This window comes from Macrotis lagotis, chromosome 7 (genome assembly GCF_037893015.1).
Source record: "Macrotis lagotis isolate mMagLag1 chromosome 7, bilby.v1.9.chrom.fasta, whole genome shotgun sequence".
Lineage (NCBI taxonomy): Eukaryota > Metazoa > Chordata > Mammalia > Peramelemorphia > Peramelidae > Macrotis > Macrotis lagotis.
Genome location: NC_133664.1, coordinates 681,511 through 705,358, shown reverse-complemented (window position 1 = coordinate 705,358; position 23,848 = coordinate 681,511). Strand labels below are relative to the sequence as shown.

At 39.1% G+C, this 23,848-nt stretch overlaps 1 protein-coding gene across 1 annotated transcript in view; it reads right to left on the bottom strand.

Moving 5' to 3' along the window:
• Positions 1–19,828, bottom strand: part of DYNC1I1 (dynein cytoplasmic 1 intermediate chain 1) — a 149,271-nt gene extending 129,443 nt beyond the window's left edge. The window contains exons 1-2 of the mRNA XM_074195358.1: positions 19,745–19,828; positions 450–566 (exon numbers count right to left, since the gene is read on the bottom strand). Coding sequence (XP_074051459.1) covers positions 450–557 — 108 coding nt within the window. The 5' untranslated portion in view covers positions 558–566; positions 19,745–19,828. The remainder of the gene's footprint in view (positions 1–449; positions 567–19,744) is intronic.
• Between the last annotated feature and the right edge of the window lie 4,020 nt (positions 19,829–23,848).

The window sequence follows — 23,848 nt, the reverse complement described above, 5'->3', positions numbered from 1 at the left end:
GAAGGAAGAGGGAGAGGAGAGAAGAGGAAAGAGGAAAAGAGGAGGGGAAAGAAGTGGGAGAAAGAGGAGAGGAGAACTGAGGAGAGGAAAGGGAAAAGAGAAGAGAAAAGAGGGGAGAGGATGGGAGAGAAGGGGAGGAGTGGAAAGAGGGAGAGAAATCAATTTGCCCTTCACTTCCTCCTCTCAGCTGACTGTTTCTGATGCCCCTTCCAGGTTCTGACAGGAACCTGAGGGCTATTAAGAAGGTGACTCCTCCATAGCATCCCTGGGGTTGACACAAGAAGTCAGGTGCCCCAAGGGGCCCCAAGGTGCCAGGTGAAGCTTCCAGCATGTTGTCCTGATCACCAAGTTGAACAAAGCCAGGCAGAAACTAGCATTTCTGAGATCTAAGTTCTCAATAGTCAAAGGCAATGGAGTAGGGCCAAATGGCCTTCTTCCTCCATACTCACCTCCTTCTTTTTCCGCTCCTCTTCCTTCCGTTTCTTCTCCTCCCTGATCTGGGCTAACCGCTGCTTCTTTCTTTCCAGCTCAGCTTTCAAGTCACTTTTGTCAGACATCGTAGCGTCCTGGGGAAACAAGCCAAAGGAAACATGTAAATAGCAGAGAAGAATCACTCAGTCATTGCTTTATTTCCTTCAAAATATTTTGGGTGGGAAGGCATAGACCCTGAAAGGTGATTGTGTGGCAAATAGAAAATTAATTATTGGGGGGATGGTAAGGGTGGGAATGAGCTGGCTAATCAGGAGGAAATCCTCTCTAAATCATGAAGGATGGGTATTCCCAAGAGTGAGGCACCAGAGTAAACGGGGTAGGGGGCAAGCTCTCCAAGGCTGTATCATAGAAGAAGGAATTCAAAATAGGCACTGCCGAAGCTTTCATTCTAGGAAAACTATGGAGACTAAAGAAGAAGAAATTAATAAGGATAAAGGCCTTAAGTCAAGGAATAAGAGTCTAGAATAAAAAGTAAAACAAAATAGCAGGATCCAAAAGAGACATTAATATTGACAAGAAGAAAGTCCAAAGACTAGAGTCAGGGATGGTGTAAAGGATCTTTTGTAGGGGAAGGACAGAATAAGGAAGATAATGGAGATAAGGTCTCAAAAGAGGATGAAGGAAAAAAACCCACTTTTTTAGAAAAAGGTCCAGAAAATGAAATAAAAACTAACAGACCAAACAGTAAGAGGAAGGGAAAGAAAGGAGGGGAGAGTTTACTTGACTATTTAACTCAGAGACCAAAGAGGAGAAGAAAAAGTCAATTGGATGAAAGAAAGAAAAAGGAATTTAAAAAATTAATCAAAAATCCAAAATTAGGACAGGTATGAGGGTGAGGGCAAGAACTGTTGGGGACAGAGTTGCTTAAGACAGGCAAATTGAAAAACAACAAAAATACAGAAGAAAGGGGGGATTCAGATTTTTTGGGGGGACAATATGAGAAACAAATGGATGAAAACATAAATCTAATTCAAAACTTTAAATGAGAATGGATTAAATAATAAGAAAACAAAACTTTTATTGCATACTTTTGAGGCCAGGAGCATAGGAGACTCATTTCTAACCTTTAGTCCCGCACAAGAATCACCAGGACAAGAGACCCAGAACAAGGGGGAGCCAGTACTGAATATGTAGAACCTTAACAGTAGTCCTCCATATACTATTTACAATCAGCTAAGGCCAAGCTGACAGACACAAACCTGGGTCAGAAACTTGCAGAGCTGGGGCAGCAAATAAACCTTTCCATAGATCTCAATGCTATATGATCCCTGAAAACTGGCAGGTTCCTAAACTAAGCTGAGAAAACAGCAGAAAGACATAAAAGGAAATTATCTCAGGCCAGACATCTACACCACCAATAAAAGTGTGCAAAGTCCAATGTTTGGTTTGGGGTTTTTTTTAGGTTTTTGCAAGGCAAACGGGGTTAAGTGGCTTGCCCAAGGCCACACAGCTAGGTAATTCTTAAGTGTCTGAGACCGGATTTGAACCCAGGTACTCATGACTCCAGGGCTGGTGCTTTATCCACTACACCACTACGCCACCCCCCAAAGTCCAATGTTAACAAAAAATCAAAAAGCAGACTGAAAGAGTGAGAAAATGCTAAAAGAAAACAACTGTATTTTGGGAAAGAAAACAGAGCAGAAGACAGTGACAACAAAACATCTACAAGTAAAACCTCAAAGAAAAATGCAGCTTCTACACAAGTTCATCAAGAGTTCTTAGAAGAGGCAGCCAGGTAGTGCAAGGAATAGAGCACTGGCCCTGGAGTCAGGAGGACCTCAGTCACTTAATAATTACCTAGCTGTGTGACCTTGGACGAATCACTTTAACCCCGTTTGCCTTGCAAAAACCTAAGAAAAAAAGTTCTTAGAAGAGTTAAGGCAAGAAGTTTAAAGAGAGATAAAAGAGGCACACTACCAACCTCCAGAGAAAAAAAATGATATAGATTAAATACAGACTGAAGCATAATTGTACATATATAACCTATATTTGATTGCTTACCATGGGGGGAGGGGGAAGAAGGGACAGATAGATATTTTTAATAAAAGATAAAAGGCAAATAAGAGTGATGGTAGAAAAAAGAGGAAAGAAAACAGGGAAGAAATATGCAAAGAGAATCAATAACTTGGAAAAAGTTACAAAATTTTGCTGAAGAAAATAACTCTGCATCAATCATAAAAACTATTTGGTTCTTTCTAAGAAATCGAGTAGTGAATCAATGGAATAGATTATATGCACAGAAGTAAATGACAATAGAAATCTACACTTTGATGAACTCAAAGACTCCAGCTTTTGGGATTTGACAAAAAATACTGAGAAAACTAGAAAATAGTATGGTAGACACTAGCTAGACATCATCTCACACCATGTATACCAAAATAAGATGAAATGGGTACGTGATATCTAATAGATAAAGATGATGTTTATCCTTCTAAAGAGGGTGGTGATATCATGGAGGTGATGCCAGGACACACAGATGAGTTGGATTTGACTGGGGGTGGGGCAGTGCTCTGCTAGGTCACCAGTCTCACTTTCTCTTCTGGAACCATCTGGGTCAAGTTGTGGGATATGAATCTGAATGACTGGAGATGGCCCTGGATGTGAGGCAGTCAGGGTTCAGAGGCTTGCACAAGGGGCAGCTAGGTGGTGTAGTGGAAAAGTACCAGCCCTGGAGTCAGGAGTACCTGGGTTCAAATCCGGTCTCAGACACTTAATAATTACCTAGTTGTATGGCCTTGGGCAAGCCACTTAACCCCATTGACTTGCAAATAAAAAAAAAGAGGCTTGCACAGCCTCTCCACAACTATGGAGAATGAATATAACTAAAAGCATACTATTTTCATTTATTTATTTTTTTTCTCATGATTTTTTCCTTTTGTCCTGATTCTTCTTTTACAAAATGACTATGTAGAAATTTGTTCAACATCATTGTGCTAATATCAGATTGCTTGCTATATTGGGGATGGGTGAGGGAAGGGAACAAGGAAGGAAATTTTGCAAAAATGAATTTGAGAGGAGCAGCTAGGTGGCATAGTGGATAAAGCACCAGCCCTGGAGTCAGGAGTACCTGGGTTCAAATCCAGCCTCAGACACTTAATAATGACCTAACTGTGTGGCCTTGGGCAAGCCACTTAACCCCATTTGCCTTGTAAAAACCTAAAAAAAAATGAATTTGAGGGGGCAGGTAAGTGGCACTGTGGATAGAGCACCAGCTATGGAGTCAGGAGGACATGAGTTCAAATCTGGTCATGGACACATAATAATTACCTAGCTGTGTAACTTGGGGCATATCACTTAACCCCACTGCCTTGTAAAAACTAAAAAAAAAATGAATTTGAAAACCATCTCTACATGTAATTGGAAAAAATAAAATACTATCAAGATTTTAAAAAATAAAATAAGAATTGAACAAATGACAACTAATGACTATGTCACATGGAGAAATAATAAAGCACTCAAAAGACTGGAAAAAATGGAAAAATGTGAATTATCTAATCAAGAAAACAACCATCTTGGAAAACACATCAAGGAGAGATAATTTAAGAAATCACTGGATTACCTGAAAGCCACAAGCAAAAAAAAATACCTAGATATTATATTTCAAGAACTGATAAAAGAACACTGCCTAGATATTTTAGGACTAGAGGGTAAAGGAGAAATTAAAAGAATGCATAGGGGCAACTAGGTGACTCAGTGGATAAAGCATCAGCCCTGAAGTCAGGAGGACCTGAGTTCAAATCCAGTTTCAGTTACTTAATGCTCACTTAGCTGTGTGACCTTGGGCAAATCACTTAACTCCATTGCCTTGCAAATCCCCCAAAATAACAATAATATATAGATAATTTTTTGAAGTTCCAAAATTTAAATTTCTATAAATATTATAGACAAAATCCAAATCTCCCAGTCAAAAGAAAAATAAAGAAAAAGAGATGAAGAAGGTAGGATTACAACCAAGAATAACCTACCAAGAATAATCCTAGAGAGGAAGATGAAATAGAATACTTTTAAGATATGAACATATATCAATAAAAGAGAGAAAGAGATTGATGAATTGGACATACAACTAAAAAAAACTAGAAACAGAACAAATTTTAAATTTCCAATTATACACTAAAATAGAATTCTGAAACTCAAAGGAGAAATTAATAAAATTGAAAGTAAAAAAATCCTTTGAAATTATAAATAAAACTAGTTTTATAGGGGGAAAGCAACAATAAAATAGATAAGCCATTGGTTAATCTGATTTTTTTAAGGTTTTTTTTTTTTGCAAGGCAAATGGGGTTAAGTAGCTTGCCCAAGGCCACACAGCTAGGTAATTATTAAGTAAGTGTCTGAGACCGGATTTGAACCCAGGTACTCCTGACTCCAAGGCTTTATCCACTATGCCACCTAGCCACCCAATCTGATTTTTTAAAAAAGAAAACCAAATTACCAGTAGCGAGAAATGAAAAGTATGAATGTATAACCAAAGAAAATGAAATTAAAACAATTTTAGGAGTTATTTTACCAAGTTATATCCCAATAAAACTGACAATGTAAATGAAATGAATGAATACTCACAAAAGCATAAAGTGTCCAAAAAAACAAAAATAAGAAATAGAATACTTAAATAATCCTGTCTCAGAAAAAGAAATTGAACTAAGAATAGACTCCTAAAGAAAAAAAATAAGATCAGATAGATTTATGAGTGGAATTCTACCAAAAATTTAAAGAACAATTAAATCCAATAACAAATAAACTATTTGAAAAACTTAGGTAAAGAAGAAGGTCTAGTAAAATCCTTTCTATATTTTTGACAGCTAAACCAGGGAGGGCAAAAAAAAGGAAAGGAACTATAGATCAATTTACCAAATGAATATTAATTCAATTTTTTAAAATAATATACTAATAAGGAGAATACAGCAATAAATCATGAAGATTACATACTATGATCAGGTAGAATTTATATTGGGAAAACAGGATTATTTCAGCATTAGGAAAGCCTAACTAACTGACTATATCAATAACCAAAATAATAATACTAAGATTATATTAATGGAGGTAGACTTTTTTTTTACAAAATTCAGCTCCCATACCTATTTAAAACATTAGAAAACCTAGGAATCAAAGGATTTTTTCTTAAAATGATAAGTAGTATCTATCTAAAACTAAGAGCAAGCATTAGCTGGAATGGGAAAAAGCTAGAAACTTTCCTAATAATATCACAGATAGGGGGCAGCTAGGTGGTGCAGTGGATAGAGCACCAGCCTTGGAGTCAGGAGGACCTGAGTTCAAATGTGATCTCAAACACTTAATAATTACCTAGCTGTGTGACCTTGGGCAAGTCACTTAACTGCACTGCCCTGCAAAAGCCAAAAAAAAAATCACAGATGAACTAAAAGAGAACCATGTTATTCATTATTGTACCAGAAATGTTCATTAAAACAATAAGGAAAATAAATTGAAGGAATAAGAAAGGGCAACAAATGATCACCAATGATACAATAGTACTGTTAAAGAACTCTAGAGATGAACAACTTTAGCAAAGTAGCAAGATATCAAATAAACCCACACAAATCATCAGCATTTCTATATATTACCAATAATACCCAGTAGGAAGAGCTAGAAAATTAAATTCCCAATTAAAAGAACTGCAGACAACATAAGATACTTAGGAATCTGCCTGCCAACACAAACCCAAGGGTAATATCAACACAGTTACAAAACACTTTTCACCAAATAAAGACAGATGTAAACAAAGAAGAAACAGTAATTATTGCTCATGGCTGGGCCAAGCCAATATAATAAAAATAATAATTCTACATAAATTATTTATTCACTGCCACATCAATATAACTACCAACAACTATTTTTAAGCTAAAAAAAGAATAACTAAACTTATCTGGGAGAACAAAAGGTCAAGAAAATTAAGGAAACTGAAAAAATGTCAAAGAAAGTTGTCTTAGCAGTATCAGATTTCAAGTCATATTACAAATCAATAATCATGATAACAATCTGGTGCAGTATGGTAGATGAGTGGAAGAGATTAGGTATATAAAATACAAAAAACAAATCACAATGTTTAATACACCAAAAGATTCAAGCTTTAGAGGCAAAAAAATAAAACTGGGAAAATTGGAAAGCAGTTTGGCAGAAACTAGGCATAGATTAACATCTCAAACCACATTCCAATACAAAGTTGAAATAGGCGTAGCATTTAGACATAAACCATGATGTCACAAGCAAATTAAGATAGCATGGAAAAAAAGATTACTTGTCAGATAAGGGAGGATTTTAATGATTGAGCAAGAAACAGGGAATCATGGGACATAAAATAGATAATATTTATTATATAAAATTTAAAAGGTTTTCAATAAATACATGGAGATGAACTTGGGAAAAATAGTAGGAAACTGAAGGGGGTGAATTTAACAGCAAGTTTCTCTGATAAAAATCTCATTTCTAAAATATATAGGATATGCAATTATGTCAAAAGAGCAATAAAACTGAGCATATTCTTTCACCCAGAAATACCAATACTAGACTTTAGATCCCAAAGAAATTATAAAAAATGGAAAAATATTCCCAAATATTCACAGCAGCTCTTTTTGTAGTAGCAAAGAATTGGAAATTGAGAGGATGCCCATCAATTGGAAAATGACTGAGCAAGTTGTGGTATATGAATGCTGTGGAATACTTTTGTTTATAAGAAACCACAAATAGAGAAGCATGGAAAGAATTACAAGAACTGATGCTGAGTGAAGGGAGCAAAACCAAGAAATCATCACATATATCAACACAGTTACAAAACACAAAACATAGTGAGTTGATCAACCTTAAGGATGCTGCTCCTCTCAGCAGTTCAGAGAGCTAGGACAACTCTGAGAGACTGGTTATGGATAATGCCATCAAATATCCAGATGAAGAAAAATAAAACAAACCAAAACACCCTACAGAATCTAAATGAACACTATGTTCACTTTTTAAAAATTTCTCTTATGTTTTTCCTTCCTTTTCCATGGTTTTCTTTCTTTTCCTTTAATTCTAATTCCTCATAAAGAAAATGACTAATATGTAAACATGTTAAACATAAATGTTCATCTACATTGTTCACTAGACTGTTCATTGCTGAGGGGAGGGGGGCGAGAAGGAACAGTGAAAGCAAATAGTGTAACTTAAAATATGCATATGAATGAATGTTGAAAAACTTTCATAATATGTAATTGGAAAAATAAAATGTCAATAAGAAAAAATAATGTAATAAAATATAGAGGAAAAAGCTGTTTACAAAATAAGAGCCATTCTTCAATTGAAGTAGTTTTCAGAAGAAGAAATCAAAGCTAACACAATAGGTATATAAAAATGTTCTAAAAGAAATGCAAATTAAAACAATTCTGAGGTACCACCTCACATCTATTGAATTGGATAACATGACAAAAAAGGAAATGACAAATGCCAGAAGGTGTATGGAAAAACAGAGATACTAATGCACTGTTGGTAGAGTTGTTAACCAATCCAACCATCTGAAGAGCGATTTGGAACTATGACCAAAGGGCTATTAAACTGTGCATTCCCTTTGGTCTATATCCCAAAGTGATCAAAGGAAAAGGAAAAGGAACTAAACATACAAAAATATTTAGAGCAGCTCTTTTTGTGGTGACAAAGAATTGGAAATTAAGGAGATAACCATTAATTGGTAATTGACTTAAAAGTTGTGGTAAATGATTGTGACAGAATATTACTGTATTATAAGAAGGGGGATAGTTTCAGAAAAATTTGAGACTTTCATGGAATGATGTAAAGTGAAGTGAGCAGAACCAGGAGAACATTGTACACAGTAAAAACAATAATGATCATCAACTGTGAAAGGCAACTCCTCTGATCAATACAATTATTCATGATAATTCCAAAGGATTCTTTTTTTTCCCAAAGGATTCTTGATGAAGAAGGCTATCCATCTCCAGAGAGAGCACTGCTGACCTCTGATTTGAAATTGAAGCTTATTTTTTCACTTTTAGAATTTTTCTTGCTTTTTCCTCCATTATGATTAACATTGGGGGGGGGAGGAAAAGAAAGAAAATGTAAGAGAATAGGACGGAGAGAAACTATTTTTAAATGCAATTGGAAAAAATCAAATGCAAAAAAATTTACAAAGCAACACATAAAAAAGAGAATAGGATAGAGGGAAATGCTGCTGGCAATCATAACTGTGAATGTGAATAGAATGAACTGACTGATGTAGAAGAATATAGCAGAATGGTCTCGAAGTCAGAATACAATACACTGCAGCTAGGTGGCATAGTGGATAGAGCACCAGTCCTGGAGTCAGGAGTACCTGGGTTCAAATCTGGTCTCAGACATTTAATAATTACCTAGCTGTGTGGCCTTGGGCAAGCCACTTAACCCAAAAAAGAAGAAGAAACACACTTGAAAGATATCCACAGAGTTAAAATAAATGGGTAGAGAAGAATATATGATACTTGATCTACAGGGAAAAAACAGGAAGGTAATGATCTAAAACAAAGAGGTACCATAGATGATGAATGAGTATTAATATTATGTACCAAATGGCCTAGCAACATAATTCTGTTTTCTTTTTTTGCTTTTTTTCAAGGCAATGGGGTTAAATGACTTGCCCGAGATCACATGGCTAGGTAATTATTAAGTGTCTGAGGCTAGATTTGAACTCAGGCCCTCTCGACTCCAAGGCCAGTGCTCTACCCACTGCGCCACCTAGCTTCCCCAACAACATAATTCTTAAAGAAAAAGTTAACTGAATTACAGGAGAAAATGGACAATAAAGGTGAAATAGTGAGAACTTCAATTTACCCCTTCTCGGACCTTGATAAATCTAGCCAAAATAAAAGAAGGAAAAGAAAAGAATTTTAGAAAGATTAGATTGAATGGGAGTAGAAAGGAGTATACATATTTCTCAGCTGTGCATGATACCTTCACAAAAATTCACTATGCATTAAGGCATTAAAAAAATCCTCACTATCAGAGGTAGAAAAGCTGATATATTACATATATCTCATTCCATTCTCATTGCAATAAAATAACTATCAATAAATGATCCTTTAGGGGCGGCTAGGTGGTACAGTGAATAGAGCACTGGCCTTGGAGTCAGGAGTACCTGAGTTCAAATCTGGCCTCAGACACTTAATAATTACCTAGCCGTGTGGCCTTGGACAAGCCACTTAACTCCCTTGCAAAAACTTTGAAGAAACTGTAATATGTATTCCTGTTAAAAGAGAGCAGGTAAGTAATATCTACCTAAATGCAAGAGCTAACATTATCTCTATGCCTTTTCAGAAGATTGGGAATTAAAACAAGGGTGTCCATTTTCACCATGATGATTCAGTATTGATTTAGAAGTGTTAGCTATAGCAATAAGACAAGAAAACTAAATTGAAAGAAAAAGAAAAAACAAAATTAATAAATTTTGGAGTCTATATGATGGTTTGCTTAGAAAAATGTAGATAATTAACTATAACTAATTGAAGCAATTAACAACTGTAGTAAATTACAAATAAATCATCAGCATTTCTACATGTTCCCAATAGAACCCAGAAAGAAAGAGTTCAACTTAAAAAAAAAAAAGGACAGACAACTTGAGGAGATAGGTGGACTGAGACCCATGTGAGATCTAATGATGGTACCTGGATCCCTTGGAAAAATGCACAAAATCGGGGCAGCTAGGTGGCGCAGTGGATAGAGCACCAGTCCTGGAGTTCAGACCTAGGTTCAAATCCTGCCTCAGAAACATAATTATTACCTAGCTGTGTGTCCTTGGGCAAGCCACTTAATCCCACTGCCTTGCAGAAAGAAAGAAAGAAAGAAAGAAAGAAAGAAAGAAAGAAAGAAAGAAAGAAAGAAAGAAAGAAAGAAAGAAAAAAGAAAGAAAGAAAGGAAGGAAGGAAGGAAGGAAGGAAGAAAGAAGGAAAGAAAGAAGGAAGGAAGGAAGGAAGGAAAGAAAGAAAGAAAGAAAAAGAAAGAAAGAAAGAAAGAAAGAAAGAAAGAAAGAAAGAAAAAAAGAAAGGAAGGAAGGAAGGAAGGAAGGAAGGAAGGAAGGAAGGAAGGAAGGAAGAAAGAAAAATGCATAAAATGGGGGACTTTTTAAGGTAAACTGTGATTATGAGTTAATAATGGACTTGCAAGGAAAGTGCAGAAATGGTCATTTGCAAGAAAAATAATTCAAGGAACAACACCAGACATATTAGTTATTCTTGGGGTTGGCCCAATGGCACAAAATCAGGGATTTATTTTGATCAATTTTGGAGCCAGGAAGACCTATCTAAAGGCATTGGTATAAAAACTTGCCAGTGTAAGGAGGTATAGTGATTTTGGGAATGTACCTATTATCATGATGATTATATGGTTTATCTAGGAGGACCTTGGAAGTATTATCCATTTGTTGGAAACTATATTCCTAGAAGACAAACCAGCACTAAAGGGACATTATTGGATTTGTGGGACTGTTGCCTACACACATTTGTCCAAAGGGTTGGTCAGGGAGTTGTTATCTAAACTTAAGGGCCTACTACCTGGGCACACGATAGGAATTGGGGCTATGGAACCCCAATTTATATCCTGATTAGATTCTAAGCTGTAGTGGAGAGAATTACCAGTCAAACAGCTAGGGCTTTGGACTTGCTGTCTGGCTAAGCCATGCAAGCATATCTATTGATTAGAGAAGGAGGAGTTTGTGGTCAATTGAATCTATCAAGATAGATGTCAATAGGCAAATAGAAAAAGATATCAGAAAGGTGCCATGTGCTCCCGCATAAACCTGGAAAATAGGATGGATTCATGTCGCTGATAATGAGGAAGTAAAAATATTGATAGAAGAAAAAGTCAATAGTTATGTCAGTAATAAGGATTGTGATTCAAGCAAGAAATCACCAATAAGGCGTGGAACCCCAAATTCATACTATAAAAGAAAAGGGGGAAATTGTGAGGAATATGTGGGTGTTTGGGTTCCACAAGAACGTGAAGGGAGGATTGGAAGTTGACATTACAAAGACTGGGCTCTGCCCCTGTTGCTGCCTCATGGGCAGGTGACCTCAATCTGATCAAAAACTGAAGAGATTGTCCCACCTGGTTTTCCCTTAACCTAGAGTCTTGACCTTCTCCTTTGCACATGCTCAAGGAGAGCTAGCTGTTCTTGCTCATTAGCATAATGGGGGGGGAATGTAGAGGAACCAAATAATCAATTAGATTTGTGACCCAGCCTATGGTTGGCAAGAAGGGGCAGGAACAGAGCCTTTCCAAGCGCATAAAGGAGCTTGTATTTGGGGATTTCCCCACCCCTCTCTCCCACCATGACAGAGATGTGCCATTTTGTTAAGATATCTTAATAAAAACCATTTGAAGGGGCAGCTAGGTGGCACAGTGGATAGAGCACTGGCCCTGGAGTCAGGAGGACCTCAGACACTTAATAATTACCTAACTGTGTGGCCTTGGGCAAGTCACTTAACCCCACTGCCTTGCAAAAACTAACTAACTAAATAAACAAACAAATAAATAAATAAATAAAAACCATTTTAATCACTGGGAAAAAAGTACAGAGAATATATGCAATATTTGGGAGTTTACCTCAAGACACAAAGAGGAACTATATGAATTCAATTATAAAATATGATTTATACAAAAAACCCAGATCTAAATAACTGAAGGAATGTTAATTTCTCATGGGTAGGCCAAGCCAATATAACTACCTAAATTAATTTGTGTATTCAGTGCCATACCAATCAAATTACCAAAGGATTATTTTATAGAGCTCCCCCCCAAAAAATTTCAAATTTCATCTTAGTGAACAAAAAATAAAGCATATCAAAGGAACCTATGAAAAATGGGAAAGAGGATAGGGCCAGGGCTCAATCTTTACTAAAAAGTCACAATCATCAAACATAATTTGGCACTAGGTAAGAAATAAGGATGTTGATCAGTGGAATAGTTTAGATACACAGTAAACAGAAAACAATAAATTCAGTAACCTATGGTTCATTACTATTTGACAACTATTAAGAAATCTAGAAAATGGTATAGCAGAAACATAATATAAACCAATATCTCACACTAAGGTAAGCTCCAAATGAGTACATGATTTAGAAATAGGGAGTAATATCATAAGCAAATTCGAGAGCATATAAGCAATGACTTGTCAGAGGATGGATAGAGGAAAAAGTTTATGATCAAACAAGAGAGAAAGCATTTCATACAAAGCAAAATAGGCAATTTTCACTACATAAAATAAGAAGTTTTAGCACAAGCAGAATCAGCTAAAATTAGAAGAGAAATAGATGTTGGAGTAAAATCTTTGTAGCAAGTTTATCTGCTAAAGGTCTCATTTCTGAGCTATATAGGAAACTAAGTCAAATTTGTAAGAATAAAATCCATTTTTCCACTAATTAAATTGTCTAAAGTTCTAAATAAGCAGTTTCAGACTAAGAAATCCAGCTATTAATAGCAATATAAAAATGCAATAAATAGCTAATATTGAGAGAATTCAAATTAAAACAGTTCTGAGGTCCTACCTCAAACCCATAAAAAAAACTTGACAAAAAAAGAAAATGAAAAGTACTGGAAAGGCCATCTCCTTTAGTTATAAAAATCTAGGATATGCTATGACTATAGTTAATTTATTACATGTTTAGCTCCTCTACAAAACCATAAACTACTGAACAGATAACAACAATAGTGTAAAGATAATGAACTTTGAAAGACTTAGCAACTTTAATCAACACAATGACACACCACAATTCCAAAGAATGAGGCAAGCTTACCCACCCACCTCCAGATAGAGATCAGATGGAGTTAGAGTACAGACTGAAGTGTGTGGTTTTTTTCTTTCTTTTTTGGCACATGACTAGTGAGTGCATTTGTTTTGCTTGTGCATTTATATTTGTAACAGGCCTTCTTTTTCTTACCTTCTCAATGTGGGGTGGGAAGGGCAAGAGGAGGTGGCAAGGAGAGAATCAAAAATGAAAATAAAATAAAAATTCAATTAAAAAATGAATAATACAACATTTCACAGGATTAGAAAAACTAAAATGTTAAAAGGTAGATTATAAAGCTTGACTTTAAGGTAGATCCTAAGTCTCTATGCTAATGAGTCAGTTCAAGAAAAATCCCCATCAAGGGTAGGGGAAAGCAAGCAAGATTCTCAAAGAATACAATTTTTAGGAAGAGTCATCATCGAGTGATTACTTTAGTAAGTACTTGCCAATGGACTGGAAAAAGGAAATACTGTGGCAGATCCGATGTCCATATGTTTCTCCTGAAGACCTATTTTATTATATTTATTTATTTGTTTATTTTTTTTTTTTTAGGTTTTTGCAAGGCAAATGGGGTTAAGTGGCTTGCCCAAGGCCTCACAGCTAGGTAATTATTAAGTGTCTGAGGCTGGATTTGAACTCAGGTACTCCTGACTCCAGGGCCAGTGCTCTATCCACCATGAGACCTATTTTATTATAAATAAAATAAAGCAAAGAGAGACGAGTGGACTTAGACAATGAATGTTACAGAACTAATATGGATGTGAATCTTTGCCCTTACAACAAGATTTTCCAGTCTTTCTTTGAGACAGGTACTGGCATTGAAAATAGCTGCTAAGATAGCCTTTATCCCAGGAATGCAGGCCTGGGTCAATATTAGGAAAACTGTCAGTAAAACTGATCATATCAGTAACAAACCCAATAGAAATTATATGATTATCTCAAGAGATACAGAAAAAGCTTTTGACAAAATACAGAACCCATTCCTATTAAAACACTTTTAGGAATAAATTGAAGTTCCTTTAAAATGTTAAGTAGTATCTAGATAAAACCATCTGCAAACATTATCTGTAAAGGATAAGATCAGAGGTGAAACAAGGCTGCCTATTATCACCACTGATATTCAATATTGTATTAGAAATGTTAGTTTTAACAATAAGAGAAGAAAACAAAATTGAAGAAATTAGAATAGTCAATGAAGATACAAAAGTCTCACTCTTTGCAGATGATAAGATTCACTTAGATAATCCTAGAGAATCAATTAAAATTGATTGAAATTATAATTTTAGCAAAGTTTCAGGATATAAAATGAACCCATATAAATCATCACCATTAATATATACAACCCACAAAGCTCAGCAGCAAGAGATATAAAGAGAATTTCCATCTGAAAGAACTAGAGACAATATAAAATACTTTGGAGTTTACCTGCCAAGACAAAGAAACCATAAGAACAGGATTATGAAACATTTTTCATATAAATAAGCTCAGATCTAAACAACTAGAAAAAAATTAATTGCTCATGGGTATGCCAAGTCAATTTAATAAAATGATGATTCTACCTAAAGTCATCTAAACCTAAACCTAATCTAAACCTAAAGTGCCATTCCAATCAAGCTATCAAAAATTATTTATAGAGTCAAAAACCCACCAAATTCATCTGGGAGAGCAAAAGCTCAAGGATACCAAGGAAATAAATGAAAAAAAGTGAAAGAATATAGTCTAACCATTCCAGGTCTCAAACTGTATTGTGAAGTAGTAATTATCAAAGCAATTTGATAATGGTTAAGAAATAGAGTGGTGGATCAGTGGAAAAGATTAGGTACAAATTACATTATAGTAAATGACCACAGTAATCTAGTATATGATAAATCCAAAGATTCAAACCTTTTTTATTCTTTTTTGGCTTTTGCAAAGCATTGGAGTTAAGTGACTTGCCCAAGATCACACAGCTAAGTAAGTATTAAGTGTCTGAGGCTGGATTTGAACTCAGACTCTCCTCACTCCACGGCCGGTGCCCTGGATCCTGATTTTTGGAGCAAAAATTCATTATTTGGCAAAAATTGCTGGGAAAACTGGAAAACAGTATGGCAGATTCTGTAAATCTCTATATAGACCAACATCTCACATTGTAAACCAAGAAAAGGTCAAGATGGAAACATCATTTACACATAAAGAGTGATACCAAAATTAAATTAAGAGAGCATGGAATGGGGGTGTCTAGGTAGTACAGTGGATGGAGCACTGGCCCTGGAGTCAGGAGTACCTGAGTTCAAATCTGGTCTCAGATACTTAATAATTACCTAGCTGTGTGGCCTTGGGCAAAGTCCCTTAACCCCACTGCCTCACAAAAAAAAAAAAAAGACAACAACAACAAAAAACATGAGAGAGAGAGAGAGAGAGAGAGAGAGAGAGAGAGAGAGAGAGAATGGAATGATCTGTCAGATTTATAAAAAAATGGAAGAATGTAGAATCACAGAAGATTGAGGTAGCATTACAAAATCTAAAATAGATACTTTTAATCATATAAAATTTAAAAAGTTTTTACACAAATAAAACCAATGTCACTAAAATTATAAAGAAAGAACACTGAGAAAAATTTGCAACAAGCAGTTCTTATGAAAGTATTCTCAAATATATAGAGAACTGAGTTAAGTTTACAAAAACAAAAAGCATGTCATTCCCCTTTGAGAAACAGTCAAAGGATAGTTTTCAGACAAAGAAATCAAAGCTGTCTATAGTCACATAAAAATGTTCTAAATCACTGTTGATCAAAGAAATACAAATTAAAACAACATTGAAGTACCAGAGTGGTTAATATGACAAAAAAATAAAAGAAAATGTTGGATGTTGGAGGAAATGTGGGATAACTGGAACACTAATGCATTATTGGTGGAGTTGATCCAACCATTGGTGAACTGATTGGTGAACTGATCCAACCGTTCTGGAGAGTAATTTGGAATTGTCCCCAAAGGGCTATAAAACTGTATATATGATTTGATCCAGATACTATATTCCAAAGAAATCAATAAAAAGTGGGAAAAAATCTATTTGTACAAAAATATTTATAGCAGCTCTTTTTGTGGTGGCAAAGAATTGGAAATCAAAGGGATGCCCATCAATTGGTGAATGACTAAACAAGCTATGGTATATGAAAAATCTGAAAAGACTTACATGAACTGATGCATAATGAAGTGAACAGACAGAACATTGTACTTAGTATTAGCAATATTGTTTGATGAAGAACAGTGAATGACTTAGCTCTTCTCTACAACATATGACCCAAGAAAATCCCCAAAGACTCATAATGAAGCATACTAACCACTTTCAGAGAAAGAACTGATATTGATTGAATACAGACTGAAGAATGCTATTTTTTATTTTCTTTTTTCTTTTATTCTAGTCTTCTTGTACAAAATGACTAATATGGAAATGTTGACATAATTTTTTTTAAGTACTTACTGACTGATTGGAAAGGAGTAATCTTCATTAGGATCCCTTCCTTGGAATTTTATAAAAATGAAAAACACTTTAAATGTGCAACAGCAGACAACTTCCATGCCAGTGAGTACCACAAGTTGCTAGAATGAGGTGGGACCTTAGAGGACATCTTGTGCCACCACTTCATTGCGTAGATGAATAAATAGAGGCAGATTGGGGAAGTCCACTAGGACTAAGACTCTGACTCCCCTCTTCTTTAGAGAAGGGCCATGGTGTTCCTCATTCAACCCATGTCCCTGGGAGTGGGACATTCTTCTGATCTCTTGTCCCACTCCAAGCTTTGGGCCCCAGACCACTTTGGTTAAACCATGACACGGGACATTCAGTGGGCATCAAAGCCTCAGACATGGTGGGCCTAGAACATAATCTATCTACAGGTCTTGGTACCTCTCCCACCACATCCACTGTGACTCCCTGTTAGTGACCACTAGGAATGAACTTGAGGGAGTTATTAAATTGACCCACAGGACTGAGAGACACCAGATGCCAGCCAGAGGTGGGACCTCTGGTCTACACTGAAATGTCAGTATTCTAGACTCACTGATTCTGAGATCTGGGTCTGGGGTGGGGAAAAGTATGGGCAGTGGTAGGAAGATCGAGTCACCTGAGCCCACTCCCTGGACTAGAGAAGATTCTGAGCAGTCTTCAAAGGGAGATCATATGGACTACAGTTATTTGGCACAGTAGATTAAAATCTGGATTCAGAGTCAGGAAAGACAAATGTTCAAATTCTGCCTTCAGAGACTAACTGTGGGATTCTGGTCAAGTCATGTACCCTCTCTAAGCCTCAATTTATCTATTTGTAAATGAGGATAACAATCCTAATACCCTTACCTCCCTGGACTGTGTGAGGATAAACAAGATCACATGAGTAAAGCATTATGTAAACTTTAAGGTTTTCTATCAATGTCAGCAATTATCTCCATTCAACCTAGCTGTAGGAACAGAAGCAGAATCTGCCTGGAAGGAAGCTGCAGGAAAGTAGGGGTGCTGGGACAAGGGCAGGCAGGGCCTGAAGCGTCCATCCTCCTTGACTTGCCACACTACAGCAAGGACAAGGTCAGTCTCCCTCTGTCGTGACTCCTCCAGGACTCCAACTCTTTCTTCTAATAGTAAAAATAATCCTTCCCCATCTACTCCACCCTGATTTCTCTCCCATTTACAAACCTCTAAAGACATTCAAAACAGAAGTGATGCTTTTCTGAGCTCCTACCAGGTTACTGACCCTCAAACAGCCAGCTGCTGGCAATGACTTCCTTCCATATCCTCATCTGTGCCAGGTGATTTTTATCTAGAACTTTGACTGTTGAGTCTGGTGCAAAAGGCAGTCATCTAAACATGAAAACAAGACTGGGATGTAGGTGGTAACAAGGGGACAGCCTTATGGTCACAGGGGAGAGAGGCACTGGCAGATAGGAATGAATTTCAAAGAATTCACATGTGTGGAAGAAAGGTGGGACACCACATTTCCTTGGGGACCACTCCAAAGACCAAAGTACTATTTGATCCTTCCTTCATTTCTTTCTTTCTTTCTTTCTCCCTCCCTCCCTTCCCTTCCCTGCTCATTTTTACGCCAGTAATTTCCAGATCTGAACCTACCCTAACAAACCAAACATTTCAGCAAAACCAAGAGACAAGAATGACAGAGTATGCAACATTCCACACCCCTAGTCCTCCACCTCTCCAACCTAAGGAAGAAAGGACACTTCCTGTCTCTTCTCATAGGAGAAGACTTGTCAACCTAATTCCACAGTGAGCTGTTTCATGGAATTGATCCTCCATTCTCACGGTGCCATCATTGTGCCTATTGCCTTCCTGGTTCTATTTGTTCTTTTTCATCTCCTACAGCAAACAATTTATTTTGCTGCTGGGCTGGGAGCCCAAGGAGGACACACTGAGCAGTACTGCAAAGGAAATCAGACAGTAGATTTCAAAGAAATGGCCTCTGCTCAGCGGGGATTTTTCCATTCACAGTTCTGGCTCTTTAGGGAGCAGTTTGCCAGATGAGGGGACAAGCTGAGAACCCTGCCCAGGTTCTCTGAATTTCATGCTGGGCAAACACTGACCAAAGACAGCTGACCACCTGGAGAACTCACCCTGATTTCCCAGTCAGAACTCAGCCTCATGGTTTCTGAAATACATTCACAAGGCTGCTCTCTGAGGGCAGAAGTTCCTTCTAAGGTTCTACTTAGGCTGTGGAAATGGCCTGAGCATAGGGATGGGAAGAAGAAAAAAGAGAGGGGAACCTTGGGGCACTCATAACTAGGCTGCCAAGAAAATGGGCCCTGTTCTCATGAAGACAGCAGTGACTCTGGACAGGAGGAGGAAAGACTGATGGCTGAAGACAAGCTCAGTGTGGGGACCTCCATCATCCTCAGGAAGAAGTCAGAGAAGCTGGCAAGGGGAGGGTCAAGGGGACGAATTCTTTGGCCCACCAGAATGCCAAGCAGGAATGCTGACGGGAGGCGTGAAAACTCCCCCAGTGGATTGCTGATTCATTCTCCCACCTTCTCGTTCCTCTCCCCCAACTCTGAGTCATGAACCCTAGCGGGTGGGGGAAGGGTCTGAGCCTCCAGATCAGCTCTAGATTTCATCCACAAATCGGGATGATGGGGGGAGGGGGGCAAAAAGGACACCCCCCCATAACCCGCTCCAAGGCCAGGCTTTCCCCCCAACATCAGAGAGGGCCCCGGCCGCTCCGGGCGGGCGGGTGCCCGGCGCCTGCCCAGGGCGTGGCGAGGCGGAGGCTTGCGCCACAGCATCCTCAGGCCCCCTGCGGCCGCTGGGCTCTGGGGCTCCAGCCCCCTTCCTCGGGCCAGGCCAGGAGGGATTGTTTGGGGAGGTGCGGGGACCTCCCGGTCCGCTCCCTCTTGCCAGGGGCTGGGGGAGGGGAGGCGCTAACGGAGGGGGCACCCCCGGTCCCTCTTCTGCCCCTGGGCCGGGGACCGCGTCCCAGTCCCTGTCAAGTGTCGACCGGGGGCTCGGGGGCTGCCTACCTGGCGCTGCTCCGCTGGGGCTCGGGCCGGGCCTCTGCCAGGAGCTCAGGATGCGGCGGCCGCGGGGATGGCAGCGGGGATGGCAGCGGGGGGTGGGGGAGGAGGAGGAGGAGGAGGAGGAGGAGGAGGCAGGGCCGGGAGGCAGGGCCGGAGGCAGGCGGGGAGGGGCCCAGCCGCGCAGGCCTGCCGGGGCCGCCTTCAGCCGCTGGACAGCGCCTCCGCAGCCCGGCCTGGAAGGACAGACTGCCGGCCGGCGGGCGGGGCCCCTGCCGGGCACCTCCGGCTCCGCCCCCAGAGCCACACCGGCCCCTCCCCACCCCGCCCCCAACCCTGATCCTGACCCTGACTCAGCTTCCGAGATTTCCTAGGACCCCCAGGGGCCGCCCAGTGAGGACCGGGGAAGGCCTTGGCCAGGGTGCTACCCAGCAGCCTGCCTGGGGAGCCCCTTGGGGTAGCCTCCCCGAAGTGGGAAGAATGGTGGCGAGCAGAGCACCTGTGGGAAGGGAAGCCCTGAGCCCCCGCCCCGGCCCCCACCCCAAGCCAAGAAGGCCTTCTCTCGGATTCTGTCTTTCTGTCACACACACACACACACACACCACACACACACACACACACACACACACACTCTCTCTCTCTCTCTCTCTCTCTCTCTCTCTCGCTCTCTCTTTCTCTCTCTCTCTCCTTCCCTCAGATCATAAGTCATCCCCTGGAGCCAGCATCTCCCCTCCAGTGCTTGGGAATCTCCTGCTTTCTTGCTTATTTTCTTGCCTGGTGACCACCTTAGTCTGTCTTCAGGACTCACTTAGCACACGGTCTGGCACTCAATCAAGGGACTGACTTTCCACAGGGATCCTGTGTCCTCTAGAAGATGGCCGGAACCCTCTAACTTAAAGACCAGAGCAAGGTGCCACTGGATAGATTTCAATGAACAAAAACCTATTTTTCTTTCTCACTCCCCTCCCCCAGAGGAGGAGGGGGCAGAGCTCTGTAACAAATAAGCATAATCAGTAAAGCAAAATACCATACTGGCTATATATAAAAAAAAGTCTCATTCTGTACCCTGAGTCATGGTCCCTTTGTAGAACACTGCTTTAAATAAAGAAAATAAAATACACAGGATCACATTACAAAAAATTGTAATGAAATAGATTTATCAAGAATATTTTTTTTAATTCACAAACTCCAAAGAGTTGTGAGGGAGGGGGGAAGGAGAGGGAGGTAAAGCTAAGGGGTGCCAACCATCTCCCCTCTACTACAGGGAAAACCCAAAACCCAAATATAAAATGATAAGGGAACCAAGGTCAGAGAACTATGAAGAAGGCAATAGGAAGACTGTCAGGAAATAGGGAGCTAAGAAAGCCTGACTGGCTTATCTAATATTTCTGGATCTATTGCTCATTTCTTCCCCCATGTGACCTTACACATATGGTCTCAAATTCCCAAGTCTCAATATTCTCAAATAGAAAAGGAAAATGTTGCTCTCTGTGAATTAGATTCCTTCTAGCTCTAAGCTATGGTACTATGGAAAAGCAGGAAGATGAGCCTGGAAGATGAAAGATCAGAGTGGAGCCCTTCAGCTTGGGCAACTTCATTTTGGAGGCCAGATTCAGAGGATTTGGGGGCTGGGAGAAGGGATGATACATCAGTCCACAATCTTGATGGTTTGATAGAACAGTCTCAAAGTGATTTGAGAAGGATGCAGGCTAACAATTTTAGGAATTGTTTAGAGTAAAATGGGGGACTTTCTAACCTCAAGTCAGAGAGAGGGTTAGAACAGAGGTCTTAACCCTGACAACAGAAAGAAGTGGGTTAAAAGAACACACAATCCTAAGCACCAGCCATTCTAACTGGCTTTTACTCCAAGGCTTTGGCTGGATGTGGTGGCTCATGAGCTATGAAGGTTTGACCATCCTAAGCTCTGGAATTATCCTATCAGTCAGGAGCCAAAAGAGTCATCAGACCCTGAAACAAGGAAGTTGAAAAGATACAAGGAAAGAGAAATTTGTCAATCATGAGGCCAACAGAGAGCAATGCTCAGAAGGAGCAGGCCCAGCCAAGAGGAACATGGCCAAGTCACTAAATATCAGTGATCCTGCATCTTTACAGGTGAGTTGTGATGCTTCAGACATTCATCATTCAAAATGTGATATCTAAGCAGATTCATTCTGCCCACTGGTAGTGTGTTTCTAGAAGAATTACCTCAGGTTTGAAGGAAAATGTCTTTCTACTACTATAATATCTAATTGTGACTTCTGACTGAATTGTAAAAGAAAGCTAGGTTTTAATTAGTATAAATTTGAATTCATATGGTTTGAAGTTATAATTATATAAAAAATAGTAATTGGTTCCAACCCAATGGAAATATGAGGTGCAAATTTGAATAATGCCTCTGCTTCAAGGAATTTGTTATAATTTGCACTGCGACTTAGTCTATAAACACATGGAGTATCTCATGAACTTCAATTTTGTGTGACTGGACTTATCATGCACCTTGGGGTAGATGATCTGAGGGAACCACATACCAGATGGAATAACTCAGACACTAGACAGGTAAACATAACCAAATGGCTTATCTCTCTAGAAGAAACACTGAAGGGAATGAAATGGAGTGATGAAGTGAAGACTAAATGATCGGTGTGTAGCAATGAGGATCAGGTAGAGATTCTGTAACATAAACATGAAGTGAGCCATAAGGTCTACCCAGTAGTGGGACTTTCTTCCCCTTAACAGCACAGTTGTAGGAGGAAAAAAGGTGATGGAGGGGTAACCCTGGATGTGAACTGCACTAAGCAAAAGTTCAAGGTATTTAAGAGTAAAGGCCAGTGTAGAATTGATCAGGTCAACCATAGGCCAAGACTCTGAAGGGAAGTTAACCTAGGGCAGAATAGAAGAACAGGGAATGGGGAGAGGGGCATTTCAGTGAAATGAGGAAGAAGAATGAGAGAGATGGAAGATGGTTATTATCGGAGAAGGAAATGTTACTGTTCAAAGGTAGAAAGGTGATATAGTGGTGTGTGTACGGAAATCTCAGACAGCTCATCCAAAGGGGATGGCTGGGGTCAGTATGAGAAAGGCTACACGTCATGAATGTTGCCATGGTCAAAGACTGGGAGATCAAAAGGCAATTAATGTTCAGTTGTGGGTACCACAGTCGGGGGGGGGGGGAATTAGAGGGCAGAGAGGGTCAGAGGCTCTGCCCTTCAGGACCTGATGCAAGAAACTGTATATATTTAGAATGGAGGAGAGACTTGGAAGGCAGAAGGGGAATGCATTTGAAGGACTGTCACTTGGAAGAGGCTTAGATTTCTTTGGGTTTGATGAGGAGGAGACAGAACTAGGAACCATACATAGGGACAGACTGAAATTTGATGAAAAAGGAACTTCCTAACAATTAGTTCTATCTAGAAGTGGATCATCTCAAAAGAAAGTGGGGAGCTCACTCTTATTGGGGTCACAATTAACAGACTGATGATTTATTAAACCTATTATTTGACAGTGCAGAAAGTGAGAGAGACCCAACCATATGGCAGAGTGATGACCTGGAAAGGGATCTTGGTCCTGAGCAATCACGAGGGTGGTGTGTAGAACTCCCCAACACCTGAGTGACTTGCCCTTTCCAGAAGCAAGGGTGCTATTGAACAGATTATCATATTTAAACCTGAGCTCAATTTGGTGGATTATCTGATGAAGATTTTCTGATGGTCTTGCTGGATCTGGCACCAGTTATGGGCTTGTCATTTTTTCCAAGTCATTTTTTTTAGGTTTTTGCAAGGCAAATGGGGTAAAGTGGCTTGCCCAAGGCCACATAGCTAAGTGTCTGAGATCAGATTTGAACCCAGGTCTTCCTGACTCCAGGGCCAGTACTTTATCCACTGTGCCACCTAGCCACCCCAAGCCATTTTTAAATCATTAAATTTTATTTTTTTCAATTTTCAAACATTTTTTCTCATTCTTCCACTGGAAAAGACCAAAACTTTATAACAAATACACATAATACCATCCTGATATTCAGAAATCTTATTTTGAATATCCATCCTTCCCCTCTCAGTGAGTCTCTGCTTCATCATAGACTCTGGACTTTTGGTAGGTCATTAGGGAAGAAGT